The 27,041-nt window shown below is 24.9% G+C and overlaps 4 protein-coding genes across 7 annotated transcripts in view; 2 read left to right on the plus strand and 2 right to left on the minus strand.

The window, feature by feature from the left end:
* Nucleotides 1-11,472, plus strand: part of LOC129609516 (28S ribosomal protein S9, mitochondrial) — a 46,983-nt gene extending 35,511 nt beyond the window's left edge. The window contains exons 7-8 of the mRNA XM_055521469.1: nucleotides 10,781-10,943; nucleotides 11,241-11,472. Of these exons, the coding sequence (XP_055377444.1) occupies nucleotides 10,781-10,943; nucleotides 11,241-11,332 (255 nt within the window). The 3' untranslated portion in view covers nucleotides 11,333-11,472. The remainder of the gene's footprint in view (nucleotides 1-10,780; nucleotides 10,944-11,240) is intronic.
* Nucleotides 11,473-11,510: 38 nt separating this feature from the next.
* LOC129609514 (probable arginine--tRNA ligase, mitochondrial) lies at nucleotides 11,511-19,628 on the minus strand. 3 transcript variants are annotated; one of them, XM_055521466.1, is made up of 4 exons: nucleotides 19,440-19,628; nucleotides 12,419-13,601; nucleotides 11,988-12,345; nucleotides 11,511-11,664 (listed from the first exon to the last, which is right to left on the minus strand). In XM_055521466.1, exons 1-4 carry the CDS (start codon nucleotides 19,473-19,475, stop codon nucleotides 11,511-11,513), a joined length of 1,731 nt encoding a protein of 576 aa, XP_055377441.1. In that variant the 5' UTR covers nucleotides 19,476-19,628. The 3 variants fall into 3 exon arrangements, with proteins under 3 accessions (XP_055377441.1, XP_055377440.1, XP_055377439.1); XM_055521465.1 differs by lacking the exon at nucleotides 19,440-19,628 and adding an exon at nucleotides 14,995-15,313; XM_055521464.1 differs by lacking the exon at nucleotides 19,440-19,628 and adding an exon at nucleotides 14,986-15,313.
* On the plus strand, nucleotides 15,860-18,901 carry LOC129609515 (leucine-rich repeat-containing protein 15-like). 2 transcript variants are annotated; one of them, XM_055521467.1, is made up of 3 exons: nucleotides 15,860-16,148; nucleotides 16,210-16,786; nucleotides 17,896-18,901. In XM_055521467.1, exons 2-3 carry the CDS (start codon nucleotides 16,303-16,305, stop codon nucleotides 18,732-18,734), a joined length of 1,323 nt encoding a protein of 440 aa, XP_055377442.1. In that variant the 5' UTR covers nucleotides 15,860-16,148; nucleotides 16,210-16,302; the 3' UTR covers nucleotides 18,735-18,901. The 2 variants fall into 2 exon arrangements, with proteins under 2 accessions (XP_055377442.1, XP_055377443.1); XM_055521468.1 differs by having other exon boundaries at nucleotides 15,860-16,060.
* A 2,735-nt stretch (nucleotides 19,629-22,363) lies between the features above and the next one.
* On the minus strand, nucleotides 22,364-25,839 carry LOC129609805 (alpha-latrocrustotoxin-Lt1a-like). Its single transcript, XM_055521926.1, has 2 exons — nucleotides 24,416-25,839; nucleotides 22,364-24,361 (listed from the first exon to the last, which is right to left on the minus strand). The coding sequence occupies exons 1-2, from the start codon at nucleotides 25,676-25,678 to the stop codon at nucleotides 22,511-22,513; spliced, it is 3,114 nt and encodes a 1,037-aa protein (XP_055377901.1). The 5' UTR covers nucleotides 25,679-25,839; the 3' UTR covers nucleotides 22,364-22,510.
* Between the last annotated feature and the right edge of the window lie 1,202 nt (nucleotides 25,840-27,041).

Here is a 27,041-nt window from a genome sequence, read left to right on the forward strand (position 1 = left end):
TCTTTTTTTAAGCTTAAAAATATTCATTGTGTACAAAATATAGGGTAAATGGTGTTTTTGCCAATTGTTAAATATTAAAATTTTTATTTTTAATAAGCAAACACCATAATATCTTAGGGCTCTGATGCATATGCAATTTTTAGTTTTGCAACTGTTTGATTTATATTCCATACGTTTATATTTAAACACGCACGTACATCATATAGTTGTGTATATTCGTATGCAATTAAGCAATCAAACAGTTTGTAGTTTTTTAACAAATTGATTGCAATCGATTTAAATTAACGTAATAGTTTAGTTTCTAAAATGTGCTTGCAACGATTTTACAATCAAGCTGTAATTGTAAAACTAAAATTATAACCAAAATAAATATTAGTAACACAAAACTTTCGCAAAAAAATTAATTGTCGTCATTTTAGTTTTAAAAAATCTGACAGTAATTTTGATGAGAATAGAGGAATTTGTATTATTTTACATTAGAAAAATTCTGATGTCAAACTGGGTTTAATTTTGTCGTATATTTATAAATAGTAACTAAGATAAAAATTATAAAAAAATTTTACCATATTTACCCTATAAGGCACTCATATAATATAGTATATATAAAATATAATTAAGATAATAATGTATTAGGAATCCTATATCATGATGACGAAAAAGTAACAGCAATGTCGGCATTAAATAAATTTTACAATAATATGATAAGCTTTTTTTTTTATTTGTTTTTTATTTATTTTTTAAGTTAGTAAATAATTGAGATCGCGGACTTACGGCCGGTTATACTTAATATTAATAATATTTTAAAGATTATCCGTATAATGTTATATAGGATATTATCGCATGAATTTATATTTTTAAATATATTATAAATGTATAAATGTATATATGATATACTTTTGTATATACAGTCATAGCCACAATTATTTTCACAAGGCAAAATTTTTGTGAAATTAAAGTTTAAATTCACATAATTTCTACAATTATTAATATTTTAAGTCCATATTTATTTTTTAAATTCATTAATGGTTTACATATCAATACATAAAAACAAAAAGCAAAACAAAAAAACACAATAAAAAATAAAAACAAAAATCTAATAGCCAAAATTATTTTCACATATCGTCAATGGCGCCACAATTATTTTCAGAGCTCTTCAAATAACTGTTACTGATTTGTTGTTGTAAATTTGAACACAATTCACCATAATAAATGAAAAAATATTAATTTGCAATCATTAGAGCTAAAGTTGCGTTCCAGTGAAGTGCATATAAATTTTCAAAATGCCTAAAAAAGCAGAATTAAAAATCGAAACGCGTGCTACAGCAATTGCTGAGTTTAATTGCGGTGTTTCAGCTTCAGAAATAGCTAAAAAATATAATTGTGATCGGCGAACTGTTTATTACCTTGTAGACAAATATAAAAATCATCATAATTGTGAGAACCGACCAGGGAGAGGGAGAAAAAGAGTGACAAATAAAAAAGATGACACACTTATATGTCGGTCTTTTAAAATATATCCACGCCAAACTTTTAAATCAGCGTTGTCTAACTTCAACGACAACCGGGAAAATAAAGTAAGTATGACAACACTTCGCAGGAGACTTAAGGAGAACGGATTTAAATCTTACGTCATTCGCAAGCAACCCTATATTACTCCTAAAAATCGAGAGGCTAGATTGCAATTTGCTTTGGAATATAAAGATAAGTCTTTAGAGTATTGGAAGCAAATATTATGGACCGATGAGACTACGATTTCATCAGACGGCACCTATGGGCGACATTATTATCATTCTGAGACAATACATAAAAAAACTAGAGCAGTTACTGCCCCTACACGTCATTCTAATGGAGGAAAAATTATGATATGGGGATGTGTTTCATATTATGGTAAAGGACCCATTGTTTTATGCCCCAATAAAATGACTGCATCTAGTTATTTAGAACTTTTGAATAATGTTGCAATTGTTGCTGGCGATGTACTTATTGGTACTAATTTTATTTTGCAACAAGACAATGCGCCTATTCATACTGCCCACATGATTAAACAATTTTTGTCAGATATTGAACAAAATACTCTTAAATGGCCCCCGCAGAGTCCTGATTTAAATATAATTGAAAACATGTGGCACAACCTTAAATCACTGATTCCTGCTAGAATTGGGAAATGTCAGGACGAGGCTTGGCAGGACACTTTAAATGCTTGGGAATCGATTTCTTCTGAAATGGAGCGAGTACTTATAGAATCAATGCCGAGAAGACTCCAGGCGGTCATTGATGCTAAGGGAGGAAACACCAAATATTAGGTTAAAGTCTGATTATTCAAAGTAAAAAAAAATTAAAAATTTATTTCTAGGTTTTCAATCCTTTTGAAGCTTTGTGAAAATAATTTTGGCGCTATGAGAATGTGTGAAAATAATTTTGGCTATTACATTTTTGTTTTTATTTTTTGTTGTGTTTTTTTGTTTTGCTTTTTATTTTTATGTATTGATATGTAAACCATTAATGAATTTAAAAAATAAATATGGACTTAAAATATTAATAATTGTAGAAGTTATATGAATTTAAACTTTTATTTTACAAAAATTTTGCCTTGTGAAAATAATTGTGGCTATGACTGTATATGATTATTTATGTATAAAAAAAGGTACAGTGTATTTTTGAATGATGATGGAATAGAAACAATATAGTGTAGACTGTAGAGTATAGCAAATACTGCCAATGTACTTGCTGCTATTTACTTTAATGAGATAAATCACATACAAAAATATACATACTTATTAATTCTTTTAAAAAATAATTTATAAGCTTTTTTTGCAGAGCGACATTATTTTATATAAACCTTTTACTTGGTCTGATTATAATGGTTAGCTTAAAGGAATTTTTATTTGTATGTAGGTGGAAATAACTTCTAGCTATTAATATTATGATTTGATAGATTTTATTTCATAAATTAAGTGTATGAAGTGTATATGAATAATAATTACTTTTAATATGAATTAAAAGTAATCTTGTTCAGCGAAGTGCCATAACTTTATTCGGCATTAACAAATACAAAATATTTTTCATGCAGTTATTCGATGAAATTTTTTCATATTATTTGATAAATTATTATATCGAAATCACAAAAACATTTTAAATTATTCAGTCATGTGGTCCGGTCAAAATGGTGGTAGTCCGGTTTATAGAGATTATTACAAAATGGTGGTGGTCCGACTTATAGAGATTATTACAAAATGGTCGACCAAGTCAGCCGTTGACCCTGAATTTGTTTCGTTTTTTCTAAATTTTCAGCATAATTTTTCCCTTCGACAGTAAATTTTAGAAGTCAAAGAGAATAATTCAAGGCACAAGTTGAACATTGTTTTAAAAATAGGGTTTTGATTATTCTGTTAGTTTATTAATAAAATTAAAGACAAATATTAATTTTTTATATATGATTTATGTAAGAAATGAAATTGTGCATTAATGAAATTATTTTCTTGATGCCATGAGTTTTCAAAAAATTTACTTCTCTGTATAAGCAGATATCTTTATATTTAACATATGTAAATAATTTTGTATGTTTTGCTATCAAATTTATACCCATATTATTACTGTCAAATTTTAGGTGGATTCAAATAGAATTTTTTTATATTAGAAAGTAGTTTTTTTTTGTACTTTAACATTTCTTTGAGTGTTAATGAGTAAATTTTATTTTTTTGAAAAATTTATGTAAAAAACCCCGAAACAAAAAAAAACAAATCAGAATATTGCAGAAGTACCGCCGGTAAAACCGATTCAGTTTAAGTATAAATTGCTGAATTCATCTTGAAAATACATTTCTGAATTGAATTTCATCATGTTATCAGATTATATTAAAATCATATTATCAGATTATGGAATATAAGTTTACTTTTGCAGTTAAAAGTGAAATTTCTATAAAGATTCTAACTCCGTAACGTAGGCCATTTTTTTTAAATTTTAAAAATGAAAACACCTTTAAAAAAAATTACATGCAAAGATTAAAAAGGAAATTATATTCCCAATTCTATTCTTTTTTTCAAATTTAATTGAGAACAAAAGTGAACTATATGAAAAATTAAACAAAACTGCTACCTTAATTATGTCAATTTCTTATATAATTGCAAAATTATTTTGTAAGTCTTCTATGATAAGTCTTGTTAATAAATTGTAAGTCTAATAGACTTCATTGCAAAATATACCAACTATAGCTGTATTCTTCATTAGTTACTATATTACTTTGCAATTGATTACTTCTGTACTCTTATAATTGAAAAATTAAATTTGATTAAAGTTAAGTTGATATCAGTCAAATATAAGCTTTCGTCGGAATCGTAAATAAGTTATTTTTAAGCGAAATTTCAGTTTGCACACATGTTAATCAATTTCAGGTAAATCAATTTTTATGAAAATTTATATCTTCCGAATATGTCATGGATTTGGTTTTTGGAATTATTTAAGGCCTTAGAGACTGAACATTTATACTATTGGCTAATTTAATATTTTAATCATTTTTAAGAAAATATATTCAACAAATTGACTTGAAATTTTATATACAAGCTAGTTTAGCAACAGAATAAGTAATCTAACTTGTGAAGGAAATCAGGTGTTAGCGCAATTTTAACTAATTTTAACTATTCTCTTTATTAATTATATAAAGAAATAATAAACCGATGTAACTTAATATTGTAAGTCACCTTGACTAGTTAAAAGAATAAACTATAGTAAATCAGAGTTCGAAAAAATGGACTTTAAGTAGGGGCTGATTTTATCTTTTTCATCATTTTCAAGAAACTAATTGATAAAGCATAAAGTTATATAGGAATTCGGATAGCATAAAGTCAACATCGTCTAAGTCCAAAATTTTCAATTTTCCAGGTCTGTTAACTAAAAGTGTAATTAACATACTCAATATAAAGAGAAGCTAGGCAATACATTTTTCGGTCGATTATGTGTCTGATCGCATCAAATTCTTTTAATTTATTTATACTTTTTCGTACATTTCTATGAAATTATCAATTTTGTATACCTTAATGAATTTTATGTTCTATATTTTTTAAAATCTCCAAAAAATTTTTTTAATATTCCAAGTTAAGTACATGTAAACCTAAAACTAGTCTATAATATTCACTAATAAATTGATGTTATTAAAATTGTAAATATAGAGAAGATCTCATAAGAATAAGAATAATTCAAAATATTTAATAAAATTTACAATGAAATTGGTCGCACTTTTATAGTATGTAAAAGATCCGGTCCGATTGGTTGAATCAATTAATTATGATTTTATTATTTATTTTTTTAATCTTTATTGTTTTTTCTTGTTTTCTATTTTTTTTTTTTGGAAACTTTGAAGGCAAAAGTTCAAAGTTATTTTTCATATATTTAAAATCTTTAATTTAAGTAAAAAACGAGAAAAAATAGAGTTGACCGTGTCAATTCTGTGATACCCGTACGAATTTGTTATCCTATGTGCGAGTAAATATGCCCTAGCTGACTATGAGACAGACTATGATTTTTAGTTGCCATATTACCATATTAATTAATGCAAAATTTCAGTACTGTGTTGTCAATATTTTCTACGACATGGCCAAGCAACTATTGAACTTGTATGGCTGTTATCGCAAAGAGCCAAGCAATTTTAACGACTTTTATCAATCACATTGGCCCTATTAATATATTCGCTTGTGTAAAAATTCAATATCACACCTTTTATAGTTTCTGAAATATATCCAAATAAATTTTGAAGTTGTATGGCAGCTTCCCGAAGCAGTACTCCGATCATGTCCAATTTAAAAATGGTTCTGGCATTTATTATTATAGTGAATCATTTGAGAAATTTTGATGACTTTAGCTCAATTAGTTTTTGAGTTATCGTTGGAACGGACGGACTGACAAAGCTAAATCAACTTAGAATTCGACGCTGATCAAAAACAAACACTTGAGTCTATATCTCAGAGCATTATTTGTTAGAGTTACAAGCGGTAAGGCAAATTTAGTATACCCTTTGAATATACGTTCGTACGGGTATAAAAATATACCGGATTGTATGTGAATTTTAATCAAACAAAGCTTTTCTTATACATAAATTAAGACATAAAGATGATGCCCGATTTTATGTAAATTTTAATAATTTTATTGTAGATTTAATTAATAATAAAAAGCCGATAATGTGTACGAGTATAAAATAAAATTTTAAATATATTTGTGTAATAATATTTATGCTGAATGATTTTATATTCACACATATAAATTTATTATTAACAATTAACTCGCGTGCTAAGTATGAAACCTTATTTTATTTTAAAGTTAGGTGTCATACTTAAAGTTAGGTCTCATACTTTTATCGTAATACAATTAAAAAAATTCTAATTCTTAAATTTTTCATAGCCAGGCACATTCAAAATTAAGATATTATTCATTATATATATACGTATGTTACATATACGACTTAAAATAAACATAGTAGTTCAAAGTGCGTTTACGTTAGCCTACATATGGGGCATGCAAAAGGCTACGACAATAGTCTATTTATAATTTTATGTAACATACTCTGGAAAAAACAAGAATCGCAAATATAATGCTAACAAAAGTAATTAAAATTAGCACAGAAACGAATCTTATTATTCGAATCTCAAAATTTATGTTTTGAGTAAATGCAGTGAATTTTCATTAAATTTATCATTTTCTATAAACTTGTATGATTCATGAAACTGTGTTTTATCATCTATCTGATTCAAGAAAGATAATTTTTAATTTGGGCTGACATTCCATTTGCAAAGTTACGTTGAGATTTGAATTAATTTTGGAATAAATTTTAAATAATCTTGAAATGTATAAAAAAAAAATAAAATGTTTAGTCTTGGGATTAAGCATAATTTATATGTCTAGATAATTTAATTGTATATGTTAGTGTAATGTTAAGAATAACATTTTAGAAGAATGAAAAAACTTTCTTAACAGACTAAGAAAGTAAATTTTTACCATAAATTTAAAAAGTGGCAAATACAAAAATTAATTTATATATTTCTTATTTATTTATTGTAGAAATTTTTGGGGAATAAAAATTAAAAATTTAAAAATTAATTTTTGCTATATGAAAATGTTAAAGCATCTACTGCAATAGATGTGAATTTAACTATAACTCCCTTTTAGGCATTCCTTTGTATAATTATTATGGTTGAAAATTTTTTTATACTCGTATCCCGTCAAATAGTATCGTTAATTTTGTTGATTTAATTTCTATGTGCAAACAAAATATTGTAATCATACAAAAAGTTCAACAGATACTATTTGCAGTGGCCATAATTGACGAAATATAATTAAATCATATTTGTATTATTTAAAACATTTCAATTTTAGTTTAATTCAATCAATTTTAATAAAATATTTTTAGGCTAAGAAACCAAGAGGTCTATAAATTTAGAATTTTTAATATCGTAAATAATTAACAGTTAAAGTGTACATAAGCAAAAACTAACTAAATTTCCCGAAACGATTCATTTCTAGTCAAAATTTTTGCCGACTATAGTTCAAACTATCTACAAATCTAAATCTACAAACTAATCTACAAACATTTTATTTTATTAAAAATCATTTTTGTTTCTTTTCCCAGTATTATTATATTTTGTTTAGATATTATGCAATATACTCGTAACATTCTTATTCTACTATTCAAACAATTCAATTTTTAATTTTTCCCGTACACGAAAGACATTCGTATCATATCTTTTGTTGGGTCAAAAAATGTTTAGTTTTAATAAGTTAAGGGGATTGGTAAATTTTGAGTAAAACAAATTTCAATAGAATTTTTAGGCTTTTTAAAATAAATGAAATATCTCAAAAATTTTACTTTCATTAGAAATTAAATTTTTAACAGGAAAAAATCCACTTGAAAATAATTGATTTACCATACTTGACATTACAAAAACTCAGCCAAAATCGGATAGAAATTAGTATTTCTGTGCCAACAATAGACAGAAAAGTGTCAAAAACTTTATCAATTTCCAGAAATTATGCAACGATGTGATCTATTAAGTGAATGTAAACATATGAAGTAAATGCTAATAAATATATTCTGGCTTAGAGTACAAGAGTTTAGAAGATTTTCATATTTACTTTATACAATATTTGTCTGATTGACGAATACAAGCATCTTAATTTTTTAATATTTTACTATACACATATTATGTGCCTTCTTTCAAATAAATTAAAAACAAAAGAAAATGAAATATAAAAATTATTTAACTAAAAAATAAAGTGAATCACAGTTATAATTTATATTAACTTGTGAGTCAGAAAATTTCTCATATAATTTGTGAACTTTAACCTAGAATCTTTAACTAATTTTTGAAAATTTCTATTTGTTTTCAAAGCATTCTGTTTTTAACCCAATGAAAATAAGCTTAAAATTTTCTTTTACTTAAAATTTTTTCTTATTGGAAATATGTAATGTGCTTGCTTATATTAAAATTTCATCCTTGAGAGTGTCATAGAACTGTGTGTGAATTCTTCCGGAAAATCTGAAAAAAAAATTCTATAGTTACTTTTCTTTTGGGTTAAAAACCTTAAATTAACCATGAAATTTTTTCGAGGGTTTTCTTTTTTTTTTATTTTTTTACATTTTTTTGCAAATTATTCACGTTAGTTACTTACCTTATTCTAAAATATGTGAAAATTTGGAAGAAAAATCTTTTCTTTTTGTGTATAAATGTATGTATACATTCATATATACTTGTAAATGAATACCTACATAGCATGTATGTTTATACTTATTTCATGATTTAATTTTATTCGAACTTATTTTTGTACATATATACATACTTATGTAAAATTTAATTGTTATTAGAATGTTATTGTGTTAGTACTTTTTCCTCCTCAAAAATGTGCTTACGAATATTAACAATTCTGTAGTCAAAACTGTGATAACACGTAAGTGCAAATAATATTTCCAAAAGTACTTTGTCAATTTTCTGTCTAGGAAATCGCAAACAGTTTATCTTTTAAAAACTCATGAAAATATGAATTTTGATTAAAAAAAAGATTGAAAAAAAAAAAAATTTAAAATTGAAATTAAAAAATTTTTAAATTAAAAAAAAAATCTCATGCGGCAACGAAAAAATTCAAACTAGATGTTTGCGCTACATTTCTAATATTTCTTTACAGAATGAATTCCCAAATGCACTATTACAGCGGGTAATTTACGAACGATTTATATAAGTATATACTTTCATTGTGTGTTGCATATTATTTTCGAACGTTGTAAAAGTTAAAACTATTCTAGAACAGAAATAATGAAAACTATCTAGAGAATTTAAATATTTTACTTTTCCAGATTTATAGCGTCTTACAACCGCAAAAAAAAAAAAAAAACGTACTGAGCAGTTTTTCAATATTTGCCATTTTTCTATTATGTTCCTCTTCTAATTTCTAATATTTTTACAGTAGTTATAAAGAGGCAATCAAAAATTCCTTTTTTAGAACTTTAAGAATATCTGTATTAATATTTAGAATATAATTTTTTTTTGTACCAAAATTTTACAAAATTTTGCTGTTTTGGCAGATATTGAAGTTTCCATTAACTGAAATTATTGTAAGACATATGTAAGTTAGAACTGAATTATCGAAAATTTCAATATTCCACATTAAACCGTTATTATACATAGGTTACGTATGTGCAAGCCTGCGTACATGTTATACTATAATAATATATAGATGCGTAATTACACATACGTTAAGTACAATTGTTTGATTCAATTTACAATGATTCAACTCTGGCCAAATTATTTTCTTTTCGGCGAAATTTAAAATTTATGAATGACAAAAAAAAAATTTTTTTTTTTTTTTTTTGACTTTAAACAACGGTACTTAAATACACATGTTGTGATGATTAATCATTAATTTTCTTTTAATAAAAATTATTTTTGTATTGTTTTTTGTTATATTGCGTTAACTTAGCATATTTAGGTAACGGAATTTTTATATGCCTCTGTGTTTTATGTAAGAGTTTGTCATTTATTCAAGGTCTTTTTTATAGTTAAAAATTTTGTATTAGGTCAATTTTTTGTTTCTTATTTTTTCAAAATTTTGTTTATGTAGGTTATTATTAATTCAAATAGAATTGTTCTGCTCCTATAATTTGATATTGTATAGTAATTGCATTTATACAATTTACATACATATATATATGTACATATTATATAAAAAAAATTAAATAATTATGTGAAAGTTTAAACTGTTATAAACTGTCTACCTTTTCTTTACCACTTATTCAGAAAATAAATCAGAAATAATGAAAATATTTAGGGTAAAATAAGAGTTAAGTGCTAACTAGAATTGTTTGCAAAATATCTTTGGGTGTACAAAATAGGTAAATGGGTACCTTTGTATTTATTATATTAATGTTTATCCAAAAACAAAGAGAAAGAATGGAATTATGATTTTTTTTTAATTAAAAATTGTATATCTATTACATACATACAATGAGTTTAATTAAATTTTTTATTTAATAAATTCCATAAAATTTATGCATTTTGGTTTTTCGATGATTTCGATCAGGATTATAATATTCAATTAGGAAAATTAATATACTGGATATGATTTATGCTAGTATATAATTTATTTGGAATAAGTAGACCAATTTTAAAATTTCAATTTTACTTTTGCATTAAAATATTATATGTATGTATAAAATAATTATTTACTTTGCTAAAAAAGTGTGCAATTTGTATACAAACATAAACATTATCTTAATTAAATATTTTCAATTTATTTATTTCAGATTTTATTTCCATTAATATTCACTGATATGTTAAATAAAGTTGATATTGAAGCCAATGTTGAAGGTGGAGGACCATCAGGTCAAGCTGGTGCAATACGTTGGGGAATTGCTATGTCATTGAGAAGTTTTGTTGACGAAGAAACTATTGAAAAAATGCGATTAGGTAAAATATTTTAAATAAAAATAATTGCAAAAATATTTTTTATTACAACTCAAAATATAAATTATTTTATTTAAAGCATATTTGCCGCAATTTTTTATTTATCGGCATTTTAACTTTGAAGTTTCATTTAAAAATTGTATAAAATTTGCGTCATTTATTTTCAATTCTTAATTTTATTTCGATGTCATAATTAATATGATTATGATTGATTTAAGAAATATTATTATGTTGTCATCAATAATGACGAATTAATTTTTATTTTTTTTTCTAATTTTGGATTTTTCTCCTTTTTTTTAGCTGGCTTATTAACACGTGATTGGAGAACACGTGAACGGAAGAAATTTGGACAAGAAGGTGCCCGCAGAAAATATACATGGAAGAAGAGATAAAAATCGTATAGAAAACAAATTGTATATGTAAAAGTAGTTTTTTTTTTATATTGATTTATTAAAATTTAGTTATTTTAACAGAATAAAATAAAAATGTTATTAAAAAACAAAAACAAAATAATTATAACAAAATTTTTAAAATTAATCTGTAATTATTATCAGTCATATACAAGGAATTTTACATTTTTGTTAAAGGTTTTAAGCCTAAAATTTTCATTCCTTTATTTAAAATTTGTCTTGATGTTTCAAAAAGAAGCAAACGTTGCGATTGACTTTCAAAACATTTTTCATTTTTGATATTCAAATACTTTAGAGCTCGACTAGTTGTATTGCTAAAATTTTAAACATACATTATAAATTAGTTGTTTTCGTTTTCTGTTTTCAGAAATAAAAATTATTTAAAAAAAATTAATGGTTATACAATTAGACATTAATTTTTAAAATTTTTAATAATAATATTTTAATTGTTCACAATTATTTTCAGAATAATTATTTAAATTACATATTATTTGATTGTATTTTCAAATAAGTTACTGAATTTTAATGAAACAAGTATTACTGAATCTGTAAGAACTGATTTTGTTTGTTTTTTTATTATAAAATTTAAAAATTAATGTCTTATTGAAACCGAGATTTTTATATCAATATAAATTACCATAACGAAAATAAGTAATTAACAAGAATACATGATTCCAATTCTTGATGTGATTTGATTATAACTTCGGGAAATTTTGCTATCTCAAGAATTAAATTTTGTGCTACTGATTCTCGTAAATATTCAAGTTTGGGTGTATTTGCTTTTTCAATTGTAGAATTTTCCGATATTAAATTAGATAAACGACAATGTGTGTATTGAAGTTTAACACCAGTATCTCCAGTTGCTTGCAGTGCATTATCCCAAGAAAATAAATAATCTCGTTGACGCCTCTGTTTTAAATCATTTATAATTACTGCTGATATACCAAGTACATCAGCAGTATTTACATCCATATTATCTAAATCAATTTTTGTTGCTGAAATCAATTTTTTTTTATAGTTTCATATAATAGTTTAAAATAATATTACAAAAATACAATTTTAACTTACTAGGACTATTTTTTTGCTTTTGTATCATTATATCTCTAGCTTCATTTAAAACGTCCTTTAAAAATACTACATTACCCTGTCTAGTACTCATTCCTTTTATCCTTCCAAATTTAATATGATTTAATTTTTTAGAAACATTTTGCTCAATTTGTTCAGCAATTCCGAAGCATGCTTTAAAGTGATCAGTCTGAGAATTATCAACAACATAATAAATTGAATCAAATTTATATCTTTCAAATCTATCTAATAACGCAGCAACGTCTCTAGCTAAATATAGGGTAGAACCATCACTTTTAATTACAGGTATTCTTCTGTCACCAATTATAGCAATTTGTCTACCATCAACTTCATTTATAAGGATTCCTTTCTTTTGTAATTTCTCAACAATATCACAAATATCTTTTTGTTTATACTGTGATTCCCAATCATAGTCATCAAATTGAACACCTAAGCGTTCGTATATACTTTTAAGTTCTGTAATGGTATACTTACGAAACTTTTCCCATCTTTTTAAGTCTAATTCTCCAGCTTCTAGTTTTTTAAAAATATCTCTCGCTTTATCAGCAATTTTTGGATCATTATTAGCTAAACGATTTGCATTTACATAGGCTTTAAATAAATTTTCAATTGGATTTTTTTGTATTTCTTCATTAGTTAAACCACTTAGTTCAACTCCGATTTGTAATAATCCAAATTGTGTTCCCCAATCACCAAGATAATTTAATTTAATTACATTTTTTCCTAAAGTTTTATTAAGATTAGCTATAAAATTTCCAATTATTGTTGATCTTAAATGACCTACATGAAATGGTTTTGCTATATTTGGCGAGCTGAATTCAACGACTACTTTTTGCGGTTTATTTATTTGCATTTTAAGGAACTCTTCAGTATTAGTTAATGAGTCTTTATAAAAATTTTCTGAATTCAAATGGAAAATAATATCTGGATTTTTTTCCGCTTTATTTACTGTAATATTTTTTATATATTTCTTATCTAAATTTAAATTTTCTATTTGCGGACATAAATTTTCTAAAAAATTTAATGTGTTTGAACGTATTTTACTTGTTTTTAAGTGTAGTTCTGGTTCATTTGTATTTTTTGATTTACGAAGTTCTAATGCTGTAGGAATTACATTTAAATAATAATAGTGATTTTTAATATCCGGACGCAAGGATTCGGAAATCTAAAATAAGAAAAAAAAACATTTAAAAAAACAACATAAAAAATATAAAATAAATTTAAATTATTTGCATCAAAAATTTCTAAAGTTTTTTTAGCAAATTGCAAATTATAAAAATGTTTTAAAAAATTTGTATTTTAATCATGTATAATACGAATTAGAGAATAATTTAAATATTTTTAATTTATAATATGTATGTACAACAATAATATTTTGAAAATTAAAAAAAGCAATATACAATAATTCAGAAAATATGCAACATAATTATATACTATTTGTTTAATGGTTAAAAAATGGCTAAAACTTGTGTTCGATGATTTGCGAGATACAGTTACCAGAGGTAATTTGGCAGAGTTTTTACTTGATGTACTCATTTCAACTCATTATTTTATTTGAACTACTATTATCTGCATTCGAACTTGATAATTTTCTTAGTGCGTTTTTTTTTCTCCACCAAATTTGCAAAAATAAATTTCCAATAATCCAAAAATATTTTTAATTTGAATAAAGATCTAAAATTTATCTCAAAATATCATTTAATTATAAAAAATTACAGATACATATAATTTTTTAACTAAAATAATTAATTTTTTTTTCTGTTTTTTAAGAGAAAACACTTTTTTAGTATTTATTCCGGTTTTTTGTTTACAAATAAGTCAATTAATTATTTAAAGCAAATGATAATGTTAAATGAAATTTCAATTTCTCCCAAAAATCCTCAATAAAACATGCATAGCTATCCATAAATTTTCTAAAAGAAAAATAAGAACTTAGTTATTTTAAAATTTGTATTGAATTATATTTAAATTTTATAAACTTTACACTTCATTTTGAGAATTGGCTATTAGAAGATTAATAAATTGTATCTGTCGTGCTTACGATTTTTGAACATATTTTTTAAATTTTTTCAAAATAAAATAACAAAACAAATCAAAATTACATTCCGACTAAAAGGTGAATATAATTTGAATAGAATTAGTAAAAATAGAATTTAGTAAAATTTATTATTTTTTAATCTAAGAACATAAAATAAGGTTGAATGAAAGGTTTATTTTAAAAGTTTGCAATTTCATAATTCTTTTATTTTCGAAGCAATGATAATGTCAATACTTGGAATTGAAACTTATGTTGTCCGATAGGAAAATAAATGTTCTGTAAAGAACATAATCACAACTTAATTGAATTTTTGGTTACTTTTAACAAAATCGGAGCAATATTTAATTTTTCATTAAAATCTCATCAAAATAAACCATCCAAATAATAAAATTTTATTTAATAGTTTTGGTATGCAATAATATTTTAGTATGTTACCGAACTTAAAGTTTCTTAATTTATTATAAATTAGCACAATATACTATATTATACAATAAAAATTAAGTCACATAACCCGACTAACTTTAGCTGAACTGTTCGAATGAGCTTGCTGACAACAGGTCTCAGAATTCAAGATTTTTTGGACTCTTTTGTAAAATTTACTGAAATATGTATTAGACATAAAATTATTTGATCAATTAATACAACAGATACTTGAAATAAACTATTTCACATCTTAGAACTTTGATATCAAAATTATAAAATAGTAAAATTATGGGTTTATACTAAATTACGTTGTTTCTCTTTAAAAAAAGGAACAAATATAAATTTCGTTTCTTTTTGTTCATTACAAAAGCCTTCAGCAAATGTAAAAATTTTTTCAGCATTCACTAAAATCTCGAAATATGCCTGACCATTTCAATTTTTTTTCAATTTCTAGTTAATTTTTTTTTTTTACTTTATTATAGTAATTTTAAAATGAAAATAATTTCAAATCATTCAAATTACTAAATGACACAATTAAAGTTTTAACATAAAAACAAAAAAAAAATAAGTAAATAAAAGAGAATAATTATAAAAGTAATGAGATATTAAGGTTTATAAACTGCATCTTTTCCGAAATATTTAATTTTCATGTATTCCAAATGTGTTTTTTGAACGGATTTATTGGATTTGGTTATTTTCATATTAATAATATCAAATTCATTATAAAAAAGTATTTTTTTTTATGGTATGGATTTTTTTAGTTGTTATGTACATAAATATAACTTTATTACCTTCTCAAACATTTATGTTAATTTTTACAAGTTTTTATTTCAAGAGAAATCATTGAATTTAAAATATAACGTATGGTCAAGTTAAAACAAATAAGAACATTATTTTTTAGAAATTCAAAAAGTTTTGGAAAATGTGCTATCTATGTGTATAACTTTTACAAAGCTTCATCATTAAATCAGACAGATAAAAAAAAATTCAGTAAATTTCAATTCTATTGGTTTCAAGTTCTAGTTTACTTATTCAAATTATTAGAATTCAATTGAATCATTCACGTTATATTGTGTTGACAAAGCATATATCTATGTGTTGCAATAAATAGTGTTAAAGTTTAGTTAAAGTTTGTAATCCCAACGGACCGGAACACCATTCATGTAAAAATTTTTTGAAAAATTTCTAAAATAACAAAGAAAAAGAAAAAAATAATAATAAAATATTTCATGCAATAACACACATATATATGTATATTATATATATATATATATTATATTAAAAATTTATATATTTTTTTATTTATTTTTAGATTTAGAATTATTTTAACCATCAAAAAGAAATAAAGCATTTTCCAAGCTTTATATAAATTTAAAAGGAAACAATTGAAAAAAAAAAATAAACTATGAAAAATTTTAATATAAATATTAAAAAAATATTTAAATTAATTAATTTATTAATATTTTTATTATTTATAACAATAATTATTGAAAAAAATGAAATTTACTGTAAAAAAATTCAAATAGAAGATTATTGTTTAGGACCGATATGTGAATATTTATTTTGGAAACCAGATCAAGATGAAGTAAATATCGATAAAATATTTGATTCAAAGAAATTATTATATTTTAAAAATTCAATAATACCAAAAATTCCAATTGAATTATTTAACGTATATCCAGATTTAAAACAATTATCAATATCGAATGCATATGTTGAAGAATTACCAGATAATTTAACATCAAATAATTTGGAATTTTTATATTTATCAAATAATAAATTAAAATCAATTGAAAATAATGTATTTAAATCATTACCAAATCTCAAATATTTGTGGTTAAGTAATAATCAAATTGAAAAAATTAATGAATTTGCGTTTGATGACATGGGTAAGTCAAGTACATATTAAAAATTGTATTGCTTCAAAATAATTTCAATTATTTTAATTGAATATAGTTAGTTATACAATTACGATATTATAATAACGTTGTACGTATCACATATATAAAATTTTCAAAGTTAAAAATTATTATGTGGTTAATTAATAATTGAATTGAAATAAATTTTAGTGACAGAACCGAAAATTCCTCTACAGTTTGTTACAAATTTTACCTATAAATTAAAATTCTAAAATAAAATTAATAAGAGTTTGATGCGTTCCGAAATGATTATATAATTGAATATATGCATCATAGTATTTGTTAGACGGTTCTTTTTAAATCAGCAAAACTATTTTTTAAATTGACAATTGATTGATCATAATGAGAACATAATTAAAGAAAGTAATAAAGAAAGCATATTTTAAATCGAAAAAGCTTTTTACTAATTATGTTGCATCAAACTGCTATAATTAAACATAAATTGAGAATTAGGAATAATAGTCATATGACAGTGTAGTTTATTAATTATTACACATTAGAATGATAAGATAGCAAAAAACTCGAGAGAAATTTGCAATAGTTTCATGTCTTAAAGACTTATAACAATTTAATAAATACTTAAAACAATTTTTAGTAGAATTGTAATTATTGTAAAGGTAAAATTGTAAATTGTAAAAGTTAATAGTTGAAACAAAGCTGTTAACTAATTTTGTCACGGTATAAAATGTAATTATTTATTAATCCATTTAATTGTTTTAAGTACAAAATTTTACAGATAGTTGAAAAAATCTCTAGTAATATAAATGTTAATTTGTAAATTCTCAAAATTTACTATCTTGTAAAAATAGGTTTTTATTTCACACATATATTTAATTTTATTAACAAATTAAAGATTTATTATGAAGTACTTAATTAATTATTGCAAGCTAAAGACACAAATTTGGACAAGTTTAAAAAGAATGCCGCAAATTTGTCTGCCTTTTTTTTGCCTCTAAATTTTAAATTTTTTGTATTGGTTCAAATACAAAATTATATTCTTATTATTATTTTTTTATTATACAAATTAATTATTTATTAATGCAAAACAGTAATTAAAATATTTTGTTTTTTCATTTCAGATAATTTGTTATTCCTCGAACTTTCGAATAATGAAATAACTGAATTATCCGATTTACTATTCCAAAATATTCCAAAATTAACATCATTATTTCTATCAAAAAATAAAATAACAACTTTGCAAGAAGGTCTATTTGATAATAATACAAACCTTTATCAATTAAATATAGATAATAATAATATATTAACAATCGATGAAAATATATTTAAAGAAGTAAAGAACCTGAATGTGTTGGACATATCATTTAATCCAATAAAAACGCTTAATTTGATAAGTGTGAACATAGAAAAATTTATTTCAGATTCATCTAGTTTAGTTAAATTAAATGTCGTCGGTATCATAAAACAATTGCATTTTATAAAAACTCCAATAAAAAAAATTAAATTAAATGAACCTGCAACTTTACAAACATTAACATTAAATGAATGCTTTTTGAAAGATTTAAAAATGATTGGAAGATTTATTAATTTAAAAGTACTTAATCTTTCTTCAAACCCATCAATAACATTAGATAAGGATTCATTTAAACAATTCAAATATTTAGAAGGTCTTTCACTTCAATACTGTAATTTAAATCAATTGGAAACTGGGATATTTGACAATCTTGCAGATTTAAAATATTTGGATATATCACATAATCTAATTGAAGAAATAAATTTGAATACCATAAGACCGATGAGAAATTTAAACAATATTTCAATATCTGGAAATTCATGGAATTGTTGTTCTCTAAAATCACTAATTCAATACTGTCAATTACGCTCAATCACTTATAAGGAAGAGCCAAGAATTGAGCAACCTCAAGGTGTACATTTTGCTGGGATCAATTGTATTGTTTAACAACAAGAGAGTAAATCATGTATTGCATACATTTGTGTACATAAAATATAGTAAAATTATAATTTTTTCATAACTCTTAATTTGATATAATTTATATAAAAACAATAAATTTTGTGTGCTCATTCTCACCATAATTATTTTTATTAATTGCACGCAAATTAAAGTTCTGTTAATATGGTGTATTAATTTTAATTTTTGTTTGGAAATTTGTAAAAGCAAAGAGTGGACGTTTTCAATGAGAAGATTACAAGACCTTTTATACATCAGATTTTAAGATTTTGACTTGTTTTTCAAACAATAAGATACGACTAGCTTGTTTTTCATTTTAAAGTTTCTAGTTTCTAATTTCGATCCCGAACCAACGTGCATTAAAAAATCAATTTGTTCTAAGCAAAATAAAACCTATTTAATACATAATTTTTATTAATAAGACATATATAATTATATTATACGTATGTTGAATTAACATAAAATTAATATTAAGTAAAATTGTTGAATACATTAGGACGACATGCGGAAAAAATATTTCAAAAAACAAAAATTAGCACTAGTGCCTATTAACAATTAAATAAGGTTAAGGCACAGTCGTCATAAATATTGTTGTCAATAATTAAGAATAAATTTTGATAACTTTCGCTTTCATTAAAAAAGAAAAGCCTCTTCTAATATTTCTTTAATCTTTCTTACAAAACAAATTGCACTTACGGATTCAGCAATAATCTTCCTGATTTTGAATGACATCTCAGTTCAAATAAGATCAAATTCCTAGTTAAAAATAAATAATGCTTTTCTTTAAGTAATTTATTTTATTATTGAATTAAAAATGCTAAAAAAAAAAATTTCTAATTTGGAATATAATTTATTTATACACCACCTTACACTGAATAAATAAGTTGCGGCTGACTCTTCTCTTATATAAATAATAAACAAAATGCCATTTGTCAATGACAATAACAATTCAATTATTATTTTTGACATTTGTTGGGCGTCAACTCAACTGTTTGACATACTCTCCTTTTATAATAAGTATTGCCAGCTTAAACATACATGTAAATGAATATTTGTTTTTTAATTATTCCTACAAATCAAAATTAACATTTTTCTCATTTAACGTTTGACAGTTTTATATCACCATATGCCTAACACGATTTTTTTGGCGGCAAGATTATTTTTTTATATACCTTTTTATCTAAATAGCTATGTCAAATAATGTTTACTAGCTATGTCAAATAATGTTTCTCAATATGTTAATGTTTATAACCGATTCAATTTCAAAATTCTTTGTAAACTTTGACGTGTTTAATATTGGTGAGAAAATATCAAACTATGAATAACTAATAGGATATGTTCAACAAAAATTAGAAAAATTATGGAATAAAGGATAAAAAAATGGAATCAAATGTATGACAGCCGTGTATTAACTTACTTTTTTCTCTAAGGCTAAATGCATTTTTACCCTACGCTAATTCATTTTCCTCGTCTTCTAATTTGGAAAATAATATAAAAATTGATCTTCGTCCGTTGACATAATTATTTTGTTTCTGCATTACTTTAACACAAATAATGTACTTTGATAAAAACAATATTTTCTTTGACTTAAATTAAAGGATTTTTGATTGAAAGCTTCTTTCGACTTTTACTCTAATACCGCAAAAAAGAAAATAGCAAGTTGGTCTGAGAGCGCTTCAATTTCTATGATTTCGATAAGTGATTTTCTCACGATTGGTAGAAATTAATGTTTCTGTTAGCTGTGCTTTGCCTCAATATTCATTACTTAGCTCAACCAGGCTACATCCATATGTATATAAAAAAGTAAATAATAATAGGAGAACTATTTGCAGATATAGCTTTTATAAAACTATTTTATAATAAATCGATTGTATTTTGTTAATCAATTCGAATTTAACCAGCATTCAGCAGATTTTTACCTGAATAATGAAGGCGGGTATCTTTAAAATGTCAAATTACATATTTTCTTACATCTAAAACGAAGGGACGCAAAGATTAAGTTTATATTTAAAATCAAATTATTTTTAAACTTAATAATTAAATTGTGTTATGTTTTCAGGACAATTACTTTTTAATTACATATTGATAACTCACACCATACATAAAAATGTCGGGTGAACAATAATTCAAATTAGAAGAATCGTAAAAGTAAAGTCACTTGGCTGCGTTAGATTCTTGAACGAAATTGTGAAAGTTAAAAATGCCTAACTTAAAAAAAAAAAAATTAAAAATTATTATAAAAAAAAGGGGTTAATTGAAATTGTGTTTAGACGCGGACATTTTTAACCCTTTTATTTAACCCTCCGAACCAGCGGAATTTCATTGTTTCAGCTGGAGTTTCGTATTGATTACAATATCTTTTCCGTTTTGTTGGTTTTGCAAAAACTACTCAATATTTTGGGTAAGTAAATTTTGTGATTTTGTGAAATACAGTAAAATTATTTTTAATTTAATTTATTACATACAATGTATATAAAACAAATTTTTGCTATTTATGAAAGAAATACTCCTTAGAGATCATTTAACCACATCAATTCGGGACAGTTAACTGTTCCTTAAATTTTAGTAAAATGTAACCAATATTAAATTTTCCCTATACTTTCCCATTTATGTACATATGTATGTACATAAATTGCTTGCTATGTGTTTTTCTTTAAAATCCTTTTTAGCAAATTAGAACTAATGAAACATGACATACATACATACATATGTGTCTACTGTATTCAGTTATTACCTCTATATTTAATACCGTATAAAGGATGTATACATACATATGTAAGTGGTTGCTCAATATAGAAAAGGTGAAAAAGTGCTCTGCAAATTTCTAGAAATCGATTCTGAAACTCCAAAAAAGTTTTTTGAGGACACGTAGAAAAAGCAATCTATTATGCTCATCGTCACATCAATTAAATGAGAATTTGAATTAAAAAAAAAATTAAAAAATTTATTGTAAATCTTTTCCAGATATAAAAATTTTCTACAACTAAAGAATGTCATGATATATGTAAATGTTGCTAAACTATTTTGAAGTACAGATAAAAAACTAGAAATTACAGAATTAATTTTGTTATTAAGTATGCTCGATCAATTTTACTTGACAATATTCATGGAATTTTATTGGTGTTTCTTGTGTCACAATTATAACATTTGGTAATTACCTATGAGAATTATTATAATATTCAATTTGAAATTAAATCCCATTTCTACGTTTTTTACTAAAAATTATAATAATATTAATCTTAAAACCAATTAGATCTTAAATTGAAAGACTTACATATAACGTATGAATATAAAAGATATGTTTCTATTTATAGAATATTCATTTCTTGTTATAAACATTAGAGAAAAAATATTATTTAAAATTATCTTAACGCTAATATTTTGCTTTGGTTAAATCAAAGTTTTCTTAAATTTCATTAAAATAATTTTTAACTCTAGTAGCAATTTTCTTAAAATGCCATATCGACGGTATTATGGAAGAGTCACGAAACTGCTTTTTTTATGTTTGGAGAAAAACGCATTTGAGAACATATATACAATAATGTAAATTTTGAGAGATGTGTAAAATTTACAACCTTATTTTTACGAAAATGCTAACGTGAACTCAAAATGCGTTTTTTATAAAAATAGTTTAAAAATTTCTGAATTTTTTTGTATACATAACTCAAAACTCTCAAAAAAGCAGTTTCGTGATCCTTCCATAATACCGGCGATATCATATAAAAAAATATATTTTTGTTTTTATAATCTTTTCTCAGAAGAAATCATTATTTGTGTTCATTGAATTTTAAAAAAAAATTTTGAGAAAATTCATTTATAAAATTTTTTATCTTCTTTCTGGAGAATTTACCGCAATATTCTACTTTTGCGTCGAAAATGGATTTTCTTACATAAGCTTGTACAATCTTTAATATTTCATCAATTTTGTTAATATCTGTAATAGCTTTGATAACATGTTGCTGTAAGTTAAAAAAGTCAATATTTAATCGATGTATTGAAATACCGTTATTTAAGGCTGACTGTTTTATAATAGTTTCGAATTCTTTTGTAATAGCTACAGCAAATATTTGCTTTTCTTTTAAGAAGTCATCACATTCTTTTGATTGACTATGGTCACACAATTTCTTTCCAGTTACTTTTCTTACAAATAAGTCTGCAAGCAAAAGTGTTGAATTTAGTTCGATATTTTGAGTTTTTGCGATAGATGTTGGCTCAAAATATGTCGGTTTATCTAACGAATTTTTCCACATACAAGACAAAGTTTTAGAAAAACTTTGAATTGAATTTGCAAACATATTTACTGTCGAATACATCCATGGATATATTTTGCTGCTTCCGCTTGTAAATCCATTATTCTCATTGTACTTTTTGTCATTGAGAAATAAATTTTCATTTTCCAAATTATAACTTAAAGAATTATCTTCTAAATCAGAATTCTCGATTATTACTGATGTTTTTGTCTTGGAAATTTTAACATCTCGTTTTGTTCTGTTTTTGGCCTCCTCTTCCAGTTGAGCAATTTTATTATTAAAATTTTTAATAATTTTTAAAGCTGCTTCATTTTCAATATCGTTTACGTTAATATTTGCTCCTGATTTTATTAAATAGTTTGTCATATCTGTTGCATTGCTTACAGTTGCCAAATGTAAAGCTGATACATTTTGGTATGTCTTACTATTTACATCAGCTCCCTTGCTTATAAGATATTTCGCAATAGACGTTTTAGGTATTTTACTTTCTTTCAAATTATCCAAAAAATCTTCCATTTCAAACATATCAATCCAACTTGGAATACAAAGCAAACCCAAAACACCGTAAATATTTTCTACAGCATACTTCATGGATTCATATTTGCTATGTCCAAGGGCAACATGTAAAGGAGTAGCGCCCAAAACATCTTTAACGTTTATACTAATTTTTTTATTAAGTAGATATTTCACAAAGGCCAAATCGTTGTGGTCGACAGCTGAATGTAGTATCGTAAAATTGAATGGATGATCTAAAGAGATGCCTTTTTCAATAAAATATTTTGCTATTTTTAAATTGTAGTGGTTAACGGCTATATTTAAAATAGTTTTGTTGCAGTCATCTTTTGCATTTAGATTTGCTCCTTCGTCAACAAGATAATTCACTAGATCAAAATTACCACTTGCTGTGGCAAAATGCAAAAGTGTATTGTTTGAAGCGCCTCTGATGTTAATATCGATTTTTTCGTTTATAAAATATTTGACCAAGTCTAGATATCCTAAATCAGCAGCGAAATGCATTGCTGTATTACGATATATATCTTGCGCGTGCAATATGGATGATTTTAAATTCGGCTGTTTAGTGAAATATTTTACTAATTTTAAATTATTACTTTTAACACAATAATGCAAAACAGTTTCTTCATCATTAGTTTTAGAGTTGAGATTCATAGAAGTTTTTTCCACTAAATATTTGAATAAATATAAATTTCCACTTTGTGCAACTATATGCAAAACAGTTTCACCAGCACTATTCTTACTGTTGATATTTATATGTTTCTGTTCTGTAAGAAATTTTATTGCCTCAAAATTTCCAGCTTCAGCTGCGAAATGTAAAACATTGCCCTCTATTGAACTTATTTGATTTTTAATCTTATTTTTAAAAAGTGCTCCTTTGTTTTGTATTTTTTTGGTGTAAGCAAGAGCTTTGATGTTGATTCCCTTTTTTATGAGATATTGAATAGTTTGCAAATTACTCTTTGAAAAAAAAACACCCAAGTGTAAAAGGTTTAAATCCATAGATGTTTTTACGAATATATTTGCCCCGTGATCAATTAAAATTGTCATTATTTTATGTTCTCCGTTTATCACAGCAAATTGAAGTGCCGTAAAATCATCTGAAGTTTTAATATCTATTGTAGCATTCTTTGCCAAAAGTCTGCGAACTAATTTAATTTGTCCACTTCTAGCTGCAATATGTAAAGGTGTAAAATTATTTTCTCCACCTATATTTACGTCAGTATTATTATCGTTTAACAGTTGCAAAGCATATTCAGAATTCTTATGAGCGATAGCAAAGTGTAATGGTGTCCAATAATCATTTGATTGTGCATTTATATTAAATTTTTGTCGTTCTTTCAAAACTTCAAGAAAATGAAGATTTCCATTCATTGAAGCAAAATGTAAAGCTGTTAAATTGTTTTTGTCGACTGCATTTGTATCGATTTTTTCATTTTCCAATAATACTACAGTTACGTTGGCTTGATTATTTATCACTGCGAAATGCAATGGCGTCAAATTATCTTTAGACATTGCGTTAACATTTATTTCCCTGTGCTTTAATAAAAGATGAACTATGTGTACATTTCCCATAATTGATGCATAGTGTAAAGGAGTAAAGTTATTTTTATCTTTAACATTTATATTAATACTAGTTTTTCGTAAAAGAAGTTCGGTAATGTCTATATAACTGTTTATAACTGATTGATGCAGTGGAGATAAACCATCATCAGATTTCACATTGAGGTCAGTTCTATTATTGGAAATTAAAGTTTTTGTTACAGACATTCCGCCAACAACTGCATGGTGTAAGGCACTGAAACCTCCTTTTTGCTTTTTATTAAGATCAATCTTTGCATTTTTCATTAAAATTTCAACTGAAGATGTAAAACCTTTTGAAGCAGCAATATGCAAGGGCGTCAATCCATCAATAGATTCTGCATTCACATTGGCGTTATTTGCTAACAGAAATTCTATAAAGTCATCATTACCATTTTCAGCAGCAACATGAATTGGAGTGTATCCAATATTGTCAACAGAATTTATAGAGACAGTCTCATCGTAAGCTAAAAAATATTGAGTTATATTTATGTTCCCTCCTTCAGCAGCTGCATGTATTGCATTCCTTCCTTTTGCAAACGGCGTACTGACTTTCGCTCCGTTATGTATAAAAATTTCTATATCTCTCATGGCAGCGTCTTCATCGAAACTTAACGCAGCGTTAAAGAGATCTCTGTCAATGTCTCTGAAAGTGGTTTTATATGTTTCTTCAAGAACTCCAACTAGTTGAGGTTTTTCATTGTTGAATTTCCTAAAGATAATTCTAGTTCTTCTTTTTGGATCTACAGGTATTGTGAGATACGGATTAGCTCTATTCTTTACAATCAAAGGATCTGACCATTCTCCTATTTTTGAATAGGTGTTGTTTACCTTATACTGTATAGCATAACTAACTTTAGCTCCATTCTCCCATTTTCCGATTGGTGTGTTAATCTTTGACTTTTTGAAACTAGGTTTTGTTGCAAATTTTTGTGGTACATCTTCTATAATAGTATCTGACAATTTCATTCTGTGTAACTGATGTTGAATTTTGTTCAATATATCTATTTGTTCTAATGTTGTCTCCGATAAATTTTCATTGTTTTGGATATCTTTCAGAATACTAATTACAGTTCCTATCAAAGATGTGTTGTTAGAATAACTACTCCCTACAAGAGATTGTTTGAAATCTTGAAAACTTAAGTAAATCAAGTCAAAGTATTTATTACACTCATTTAAATCATTATTTTCATAGTGGTAATTTGCTAGAAATGAATATTGTTGTATCAAGAAGAGCATAATTGAGGCATATGTTTGAGTTCCTTTGCACAGAGCGGAGAGAGCAATGAAAGCAACTTCATCATCATCATTTTGTGGAATAGCATATTTATGATTAATAATTGTGTATAATAAATTGTGAAAACTATCTGATTTTGGATTCCTAGAATCTCTCAAAATTGATAAAATACCGTATTGATCATGCAATTTAATAATATAGTCATTTTGATGTAAATTCATTAATGCAAATTTTTCATCTTCAAAATGTTGAATAAAACTATTAATTTGCGATATTACACGTTCTATATCAGAATTTCTGATAAATTGTAAAACATGATTGAATCCTTGATGCAATTCAATTCTTGACATTTCTACAGTTGACAATGTCTTAATAGCCATTTCTGATACAAGTTTTAAGATTCCAAAATTTCTTTCAAAACTTTTTTCCATGGCGTTAAATTTATTTTCCAAAATTTCTTTTATTTCATCGAATGGTATGTCATCACAATTTTCTTGGATGTATGCGATATCGGAACTCGATTTAGCTAAGTAACTTAATGCAGCAACCGCAGAGCTGACGGCAGCTGCACCAGTTCCAAAAAAAGGTATAGATGAAACAACTGAAGCTGTTGTGCTTGCCATATTAGCATCTCTTTCAAAATGGATTGATTGAATCTTTAATTCTTTACATCTTTGCTGCTTTTTATTTGGTATAAGCGCGAATCTTTTAAAGCGG

This window comes from Condylostylus longicornis, unplaced genomic scaffold (assembly GCF_029603195.1).
Source record: "Condylostylus longicornis isolate FDR11 unplaced genomic scaffold, ASM2960319v2 ptg000040l, whole genome shotgun sequence".
Taxonomy (NCBI): Eukaryota; Metazoa; Arthropoda; class Insecta; order Diptera; family Dolichopodidae; genus Condylostylus; species Condylostylus longicornis.

Bases quoted from the DNA above. Each gene is read 5' to 3' on its own strand.
- LOC129609514 (XM_055521464.1), bottom strand. From the start codon at position 15,093: ATGTCTAATACATATTTCAGTAAATTTTACAAAAGAGTCCAAAAAATC. The intron at 12,346-12,418 runs GTAAGTTAAAAT...AATTGATTTCAG, and splicing joins AAAGCAAAAAAATAGTCCTA to CAACAAAAATTGATTTAGAT. The intron at 11,665-11,987 runs GTAATTTATATT...TTAAAATTTTAG, and splicing joins AATTACTTATTTTCGTTATG to CAATACAACTAGTCGAGCTC.
- LOC129609515 (XM_055521467.1), top strand. From the start codon at position 16,303: ATGAAAAATTTTAATATAAATATTAAAAAAATATTTAAATTAATTAAT. The intron at 16,787-17,895 runs GTAAGTCAAGTA...TTTTCATTTCAG, and splicing joins ATTTGCGTTTGATGACATGG to ATAATTTGTTATTCCTCGAA.
- LOC129609805 (XM_055521926.1), bottom strand. From the start codon at position 25,678: ATGAGAGATATAGAAATTTTTATACATAACGGAGCGAAAGTCAGTACG. The intron at 24,362-24,415 runs GCTCTTGCTTAC...TTTAAAAATAAG, and splicing joins AAAAGGGAATCAACATCAAA to ATTAAAAATCAAATAAGTTC.